Raw genomic sequence first — 8,538 nt, forward strand, 5'->3', positions numbered from 1 at the left:
TAGCACGTGCGGCCAATCCTGCCAGTTTTATCCTGGCAGCCAACTCACCCTTTTTCACAGGGACAAATAAAGTTGTGAATCACCAGCGAGAGTGAAAAAACGTCACGTGCAAGAACTTTCTTAATTTAAAAGAAATTTTCAAACAAACTCAATTAAATAATTTCTGGCACAAATAAATATGAAAATGTGTGTGTGGCTTGGCGGGCCTTTTCGGTGGGTGCCTGATGTTTTTGTACAATTTTATATGCCACACGGAATCCAGCAACTGCTGTCTGGCAAGACAATTTTAATGCCACAAAATTTTAATTGAGCTAATCCGAAAAACCACAGGCTGCTCCATGGCTAACGAGCCAGATGTCAGTTGGCTTGTCTGTCTAATTTGCCAGCATACACATGTTGCATGTTGCACGTTGCAAGCGGGGAAGGGAAGTGGAGTCAGGAGGCATTAGACTGAACCTAATGATAATTGCTTTCTCGACAAGATTAGCCAAGTTGGCCATGGGAAAAACATGAGTGTCTGGACTGCCAGTTGATTCACACACTGAATTTCAAATACAGATCAAACATTTAAGAGCGACTCAAAAAAACACAAAAATGGATGCTGATGAAAGCTTTCTGACTCAACGGTCGCTGCTAATGGATGTTATGAAGCAGCTGGATGATCTCCAGAATGCCAATAAAATGGAGTGAGTATTTTCCGAAATTGTGTTTTCCAGAGCTCCTTACTTAACTGCATTTTCCCACAGCACTGGCACCAAGGGCAAGGAGGAGAAGAAGCCGGAGGTAGATCCTTCCGAAGGTGTTACCGATACCAACTTCACGGTATTTGCCCGCGACATTCGCAAGAAATCCTCACGATTCTTCAAAAGGGTCCAAAAGATGTCGAATATCAATCAAATATCCTTCATGCGCCAAGTCGACGTATCGCCGAAGGATCGAATCGAAGCTCGACGAGATCGCGAAACTGTTGCAGACAGTTTTCGACGGTAAGAAGTTATTTAAAAATATACAGAAATAATATTTTTCTCCGTAAACAGATTGGGCAACGAGGAGTACCGCCGCACTAACTATGAAAAGGCTGTTTACCATTATTCCAAGGCAATTCAGTATGTGTCTTATTCGCCAGTTCTTTATTGCAACCGGGCTCTGGCCAAAATAAAGTGAGTTGCTTCGCAAGGATAACTTGAAATCTCACATAACTCACTAATCCTAGGAAAAGGGATTTCAAAATGGCGCTCTTTGACCTGGACTATGTCATCTTCAAACTCGATCCATTACACTTGAAGGCCTGGCTCTACAGAGCAGGAGCTCTTGCTCGTTTGAATAATGAGTCTGAATTTGAAGTCGCCATTGCCACTGCTAGACTTCTCAACAGATCACCAAAGGATCAAAAATACATAGAATATTTTTTGGAGAAATTTAAATCAGAATTTTAGAATGGACTGCAGAACTATTTTCTCATTTCTTTAGAGTTTGTACCGCGAGTGAGAATTGGAAATCATTTTCACTGGAAGTCGCTTGTGAAAAGCAATAAAAACATATCAAGCATAAACAAAGGGTTGAATATTTTAGATTTCAAATTTCAATCAAATTCGAATGCATTTCCTGCCATTTCATTTAGTGTCACTTTCCATTCGAAAGTACAGCCCACATTTCATAAACAAAAAATTTAGCTACACACACACACTAAAAACAACATGCTGAGTACTGCAAAATATGGAAAATGTTTTCCTTTTTTCCATACACTACACACTAGACACAACTGCGAACACAACTCTTTTTGTGCTAGTGGCAAATGAAATTTGCAATTTTTTGCATAAATTCAATAAAAATTCCTATTGTCATGAGAATATTTGCCAATACAATATACAGCCCCAACTTCGAGCTGGGGATAAGGGCCACTTATACGCTTCGTTGGTGGTTTTCCAGCCCCTGCGGACTCCCCCGGAAAACCTCAAAAGACTGACGCTGCGGCTGCGGCTGCGGCTGCAAATGCGGGCAGTGGAAATGGGTGGGCGGAAAATGGGGGAAAGTGTGGGCTGCATTGGCCGCGAATTTTGCCGAGCTTTCAATATGGCGCCAACACCATTTGCATTTCGCAGCCCCTACATCCCGTAACACCCGTTCCCGGGCCAATAAGTCCTGGAGCAGAAGCAGTTCCAGTTGCTGGGGTCCTTGCCGTAATGAAATGCAGTTCAAATGCTTGGGGTATAAACTTTTGTCACAACAGGCAGCCGGCAGCAGCAAGGCGCAAGGACATGCAAGTGGACGGTGGGAGGTGGGTGGTGGTGGTTATAGGGTTGTAAACTAGAAAACAAACGCAACGGAAGTGCCACAAAAAGGGTTTCACTGTTTGTCAATTGTGTGCGGCCGCAGAGTTGACACCTAAACCAATTCCCGCAAAACCAGTAAAGCCACCCCGCATCCTGCCCCATTTGCCCCGAGCAGCAGACTTGGTCAATCCCTTGGTCCTACTGACACGCTAACTGACTGCGGGAGTGCACTGCGGAAAATGAATGATACTATACTCGCTTGTAGTTTTGGTTGGCAACGAGGTGTGTAAGCCTTTTCAGGGATGCAAGTAATCGCTAACAATATTCTGGATGTCTCCCGTCAGCGGGCAGATTAAGTTTTTTTTGGGCTGATCCCTGTGAATTCTTCAAGTGGAAGCGACTCAGTTGACTATCTTGAGAAATGCAAAAATGTTTGCGGCGTGGTGCAGCTCTAATCAACATCAAACGCTGCCACTCCTGCTTCTGATGTTCGAGGCACTGCCTCAACTCAACTACCACCGCCCATTTCTTGTAATCAATGCTGTAAACACTTATTTTTGTGGTTGTCACCGAGCTCCAACTGCAATTTGCGACCGAAAACAGAGGCACCCGGAGATGGGAAAGTTTGCCAGTTGGCCAGGCCATCTACGAACATTGTCTGGTTACGGGTTTTTGCCATGGGAAACTGCTGGATTTCGGATCTTGGTTGTGTGCCAGTTTTTGCGGTTACATTCGGTTCGAGGTCTGTAAGGTGACTTTAATGTCTACTTTATATGGCCAACAGCAAATGATTATTGCAGGTGAAGTTTTTAACTCGGATTAAGCTCGAAGGCAAAACTTTCGTAATCGAAGTAGATGAAGGAAGTTTGGGATTACGAGGGGAATATTTACTGTTTGCTTGGTTTTCTTTGCAAATGCATTAATTTTTAGTGTTTGTGCTTGTAATAATGTTTGTAAATCCCTTGAAATTCAGATAATTCCATTGGTAGCATTTTGTTTTAAATTAGTTTCCTGTTTGCACAATTATACCTCCTCGCTTCGTCACTCTTCTTCTCAGAAATTAAAGCAATATTTTGTCCCATGCATTATGAACTTCTCGTTTACGTCTAAGCCGTAAAAACTTTCCTGTCTCGTGGTTGTCAGTAATTTTGATTCCCCTAAGTCCTCTTGTCGACTTCAGCGAGGATCCTTACGAATCGCACTCACTTGAGCTATCTTCTCCAGACTTTTCCGCTTTCCTGATCCCAAGGGCAGGTTTTCCAGCTGGCGGCGAAGTTTTCCCCGAAGGATCGCCGCCCATAAACTCATCGGAAAAGTACAACATGACCCCGGCTTGGGTTCTTGTTTGTCCGATGGTTTTCAAGTTGCGGTTCGTGGCGGCAACTTCTTGGCCAGAAAGTAATTTGGCCTTTATCTGTATTGCGGTTTGAACAGAGGGCCAACAGCAACATATTTTGCCCGGTCTTGTTGTGATATTCTGTTGGTTTAGCATTTTTGTTTTTCTTGTTTGCACCACATCCGGGACTCATTTTGGTTGTCTTTGGTTTGAGGCTAAAATTGCAGTCCTTCGACCTCTTTACTCTGCCCCGGCTCCCCTCTTCCGAATATCATCGCCTTTTCATTTGGTTGGGGAAAACTTTTCATCTGGAGGCGCCCCACCAGCCCCACCAACCCCACCAGCCCCCTAAGCTGTTGCTGTTACTGTTGTTTTTGCTGTCTGTGCTGACATTTGCCTGAATTGAACTTTTCGTTGCGTTGGGCCAAGTTTTTCATTAAGCGAAAAATATTCGTTGCTTTTTGTTTATTTTGCATTCATCTGACATGGACTGTCATTTGGCCTCTCCGGCTGGCAGTTCATTTAAAGTTTACGCAGCTCGCTTTTAATTAGCATTGGTGATTTATCTAGTCGTGCTCCCCATTCTCGGATACATGGAGTCCCCATCGATTGACACTTTCGGCCCCTTTATTGAGGTTTATTTGCTTAGCTGATTTCGATTTTATCAACGAGTGGGCAAAGGAATTTGGAATGCAAACAGCAACGCGCCCATCGAAGGCAGTGCAATAAAAAGGAAAACGGACCGTTCCTTGAGTGTGGAAAAAACATCAAAACTTCAGCAAATAGAAAAACCCGAGGGGTTTCTTCAAAGAAATCTATTCAGGAATTCAATTGGTGGTGGTTTAGAGAGAAGCCAGTGGAAAATCTCAGATTTGAAGACTTAAAGATTACATATCTCCGATTCCCATTAGGCAACTCTGACTACTGACTCTGATCAGGCATAAATATATACTTTTCAGCGAATTTAGTATACCCTTTTGCTCTACGAGCAGCGGGTGTAAAAGTAGTAATAGCTCCTGACTTGGACAGGCAGTTTCGTTTCACAAGTAAACTCAAAATGTATCTACAATTTCACAAACTCTCTAATTATGTAGGAAATGGCATAGTAACATGTGCCCGATATGAACTATACTCCGAGCGAAATAGAATATTTTTCCACATTTCCACATCTCCCCCTCGGCAAATCCACACCCGCCGATCCCTCGACACTGCCCAACTACCTAAGGAAATATATTCACGTTGCTTTTTCATTATTCATGACAACTGGCTCCTGGCCCTCAGATGCGAGTATGTGCGAGTATGGCCCGAGGTAGCAGTAACTGAGTCTGAGCAAATAGCAGCTAGAGATACGGATGCGGAAAAGTGGGTGGCCATAACGAATAACAAAGATGACAATAAAAAGCAGCAAAACAATTTCCCCACAGCCACGACCCAAACAAAGGCAAAAGAACAAAAAATAGAAGAGGTCGGGCGAAAGAAAAGGGAACTAATATTTTAGGAAAACTCAGCTCAACCGAAGAGGGGTGAAACTTAATCGCATGTGTGGGCTGGTGGGTGGAAAAGAGGCAACAGTTTTTCCTGCTTTTTGTTCCTGTTGCTGCGCAAGTGGCCGTCATCAAATTCAAGTGACATATTTAGACAGCTAAGCGACTCCCAAGGTGAAGGTGCTGCAGCCGGAAAAGCCGTTGGCAATTTCCAGAGTCTAGAGTCTAGAGTCTAGACCAAGGGTGGCTAAAAAGACGCAACCCCAAAAAAAAAGAAGAAAAGCGGAGCAGACAGACGGTGGAAGACCAGGGGGAGATTCCTTGGACCGGGACAAGTTGCTTTTAATAATAAAATCATTGAGCATCAAAGCATAAAACTCAGTCAAGTGCAACATAAGCTTAAAGACCAAATCGTGATGGGGCGAAAAGCGAAAGGGGAGCGTCGGCGAAAGGTAAGGAAACTTCGTGGATACCTCAGCGCAACCCTAACATGTGTGTTCGATTTTCCTCTATCTATATACATATATATATAGATATATATATAGGTACTTCTTCTTTATTCGCCGCTCTTGAATGTGATTTAATGTTATTTTTACAGCCAAATTAGTTGGCTTTTGATGTTCGCTTAACTTTGGCTGCTTTAAGCCCTGGCCACAAGGGAAACGAGCCGGGAGTGGCATATAAAGAAATGAGAATAAGAAATAGGGGATTTATGGCAAATGGTGGGTGACTGCAGTCATGAAGCCGATCCACAGCTGTGGTTAGTATCTTTAAGTGGTCTGCACATATACATATGTGTATATTAAACTGAGTTACTGTTAGTGCTGCTGCAACTGCTACCGGCATTAACTTTTATTTAGGCCACATTTTGATGGCCCCACTTTTGTTTTGAGTGATTCCAGCAACTGGGCCTTCAATTCAAGTGCAATCACTTCAGGCTGCTGCAGTTCGTATCTGAAAGGCTTCCAACTTAATGTGGCAGATGTTTGCCAACTTGAGTGTCCGCCTGTTCACATTAAGCAATCGTTTTGATTGCCATTGTGATTGATGAAAGAGTGTGCTTTGCCTCTGCTTTAAACAAGATTTAAAAATAATTGGGCTACCTAAGTGCAAACAAGCCCAGATTGGTGTACCCACGAACATTTAAAAATAACTGAAACCCACAAATATTAAAGAAGTAACTGCAACATAGAAATGAAATCGATCTAAAAATGAATTATTAAATTAATTTCAATTAAACAAATGAGCCTTGCATTGAATGAGGCTAATTCCCTGTTAGCTACGAAACAAATCTACTCGTAATTGGAATTAAATGCCTAACCAATTCCTGTGGCCAAGCACTTAACAATAACCCCTTAAAGCCACATTTTGCTTCGAACAACTGATATTCCCCAGGCTAATTGTGCTGTCTCATTGGCATCGCTTTCGATTGAGTTTTTGTACAAATTGTTAATTATTTTCATTGTACTTGTTATGAAAGTTTTTGTGTGCCACGGCTCGTTATGCCCGCTGAATTTGTACAGCGAGTCTATTTTCCTTGAGGATTTTGGGCATTTAATTAGGCGCAATCAAGTTGACATTTTAAACAATTTAAGCGGGGCAAACACGACGTTGTTTACTCCGCATTTCCCCCGAATTTTCCGCTTTCCCTCGGTTTGCCATTAGGCTTTGACTACTTAAGCGCATATTAAAACGCTTTATGGCCAAAGGCCAATTGCCAGCGAGTTGAGCGAGTCTCCGACGCAGAGTCGAGTCCTTTTGCCTTCAGCGGAGTTTCTTTTCGTCCTGAAAATCGATAAACGAGAGACTTGCGCCCCCACCCCTCCTCTGCTATTAATTATGTCTTTTGCCGTTTTGTCGCATTGACGTAGGCGAAGCAATTAAGTTGCTGCTGGTGGTAAAACGGGGAGGGAGGTCCTTGGCACAGGATGACGTGGGTGGGGGAGGGAGTGGGGTAAATGGTAAGTCGTGTGGGCCGGCTGAGGGAATGAAATTTGGTCAGCCAGTCACATAATACGTATCAATGGTCAATTCCCCACTGGGACCCCACCTCGCATGTCCTGCCCGTAGTCCATAACCCCAACTCCTGCCAATACGTGACCTGCAAAATAATTCATATGAAAATTTAATTTGTATTTTTTTGGTCTGTCTGTCTGCTGTGCTCTGTGGAATTGGCATCTAAAAAAATAATGTACGTTCACAAAGCATTGGTTACTTAGTTCAGCTCAGTAGTCCCGACCAAAGGTTACTTTTTTCTAATGTTTCTGCTCGCAAATGGAACAATGACTATTATGTTTTTTAAACAAATTAAGCCTGAATGCGCACAAAGCAAATGATTTCCATGCTGCTAACCGCATGCGAAAATAAATATTTTGGACCAGCCTACGATCTGCAGGAAATGTGCATCTGGTTTGCTATTTTGCAGCTGAAAAATGTGGCACAAAAAAAGTTGATTGCACATTTGGCAATAAACAGACACGGAACAACTGCGGTTTGGCTTTATGTTTGCTTATCAGAGGGATATGACCAAATCGGGCGGGTTCTGTCAACAAGTTGTGTTTGATCCGCATGGCCGCAAAAGTATGCAACTCAAAAATTGTTACGCTTTTGATAATTTGTGTCGTTTTTTTTCTGTGTATGAAAATTTGATTGCGTAGACCGCAATTTGAATGATATTTGGTTTTTGTGGCATGTCGACATGGATATTGCCGGGATATTGATGCTGTTATCGGTCATTGGTTTTGGCCATTAAGTCATTTCTCCATCAATTGGTTCGATTAGCATATTAATTATAATTTTCCCTAACTGCTAATGCTCTACTTGCAATGCCGAAGGCTAAAATTCTCATTAGCCCAACAATGCAGAAAATCGTCGGGAAAACTGAAGAGCTTGGCAAATAAGGTCCATTGAAATAATTAACATTAGCAGTGGCCAAGGTTTTAGCCTTCCCTTCCACGTGGTCAACCTGGCCATCTTGCGAATCTGCATTCGACCAACCCACTGCCCCTTTCTCTTGGCCAAGTTCCGGACAGCGTTTTAAATTTCATTAAATCTGCTCACTTCGTTTGCCAATGCAATCAACAACGACTGAGTTGGGCGGTTTTCCCAGAAGGGGAAGCACCGCATTTCATTTACACCGCCTCAAGTGCTCGAAATCTACTTAGAAGCCCGACTTGGTCCGGTCTTACTACCCAGCTCTTTCCTTCTCATTCACTAAGTCCATCTCGTTCTCTTAACCTTTGTTAATTAACTAGCCTAGCTCTCAGGCGTTTATTCCTGCTCTAATGCTCTATAAGTTATATTCAATCGACTGACTTGGGAGCTGCAGCTTAGCCTTGTTGTGAAAACAGAACTTAAAAGATAATGCCGCATTATATCAACGCCTTTCATGACTCCAGGTTTGCATATAAATTATATAAGTTACTACCATGTATAGCAAGGCAAC

The 8,538-nt window shown here is 42.9% G+C and overlaps 1 protein-coding gene across 1 annotated transcript; it reads left to right on the plus strand.

Annotated features, from left to right (window-relative positions):
• The first annotated feature begins 510 nt into the window (after positions 1 to 510).
• LOC6553025 (tetratricopeptide repeat protein 12) lies at positions 511 to 1,545 on the plus strand. The gene is made up of 4 exons (XM_026983758.1): positions 511 to 686; positions 747 to 986; positions 1,038 to 1,160; positions 1,214 to 1,545. The coding sequence occupies exons 1-4, from the start codon at positions 595 to 597 to the stop codon at positions 1,434 to 1,436; spliced, it is 678 nt and encodes a 225-aa protein (XP_026839559.1). The 5' UTR covers positions 511 to 594; the 3' UTR covers positions 1,437 to 1,545.
• The last annotated feature ends 6,993 nt before the right edge of the window (positions 1,546 to 8,538 follow it).

This window comes from Drosophila erecta, unplaced genomic scaffold (genome assembly GCF_003286155.1).
Source record: "Drosophila erecta strain 14021-0224.00,06,07 unplaced genomic scaffold, DereRS2 tig00000000-arrow-pilon, whole genome shotgun sequence".
NCBI lineage: Eukaryota > Metazoa > Arthropoda > Insecta > Diptera > Drosophilidae > Drosophila > Drosophila erecta.

Excerpts from the sequence above, each read along its gene's own strand:
- LOC6553025 (XM_026983758.1), top strand. The coding sequence starts at position 595 with ATGGATGCTGATGAAAGCTTTCTGACTCAACGGTCGCTGCTAATGGAT. Across the intron at positions 687-746 it reads CAGAATGCCAATAAAATGGA|CACTGGCACCAAGGGCAAGG; the intron begins GTGAGTATTTTC and ends ATTTTCCCACAG. Across the intron at positions 987-1,037 it reads GTTGCAGACAGTTTTCGACG|ATTGGGCAACGAGGAGTACC; the intron begins GTAAGAAGTTAT and ends CTCCGTAAACAG.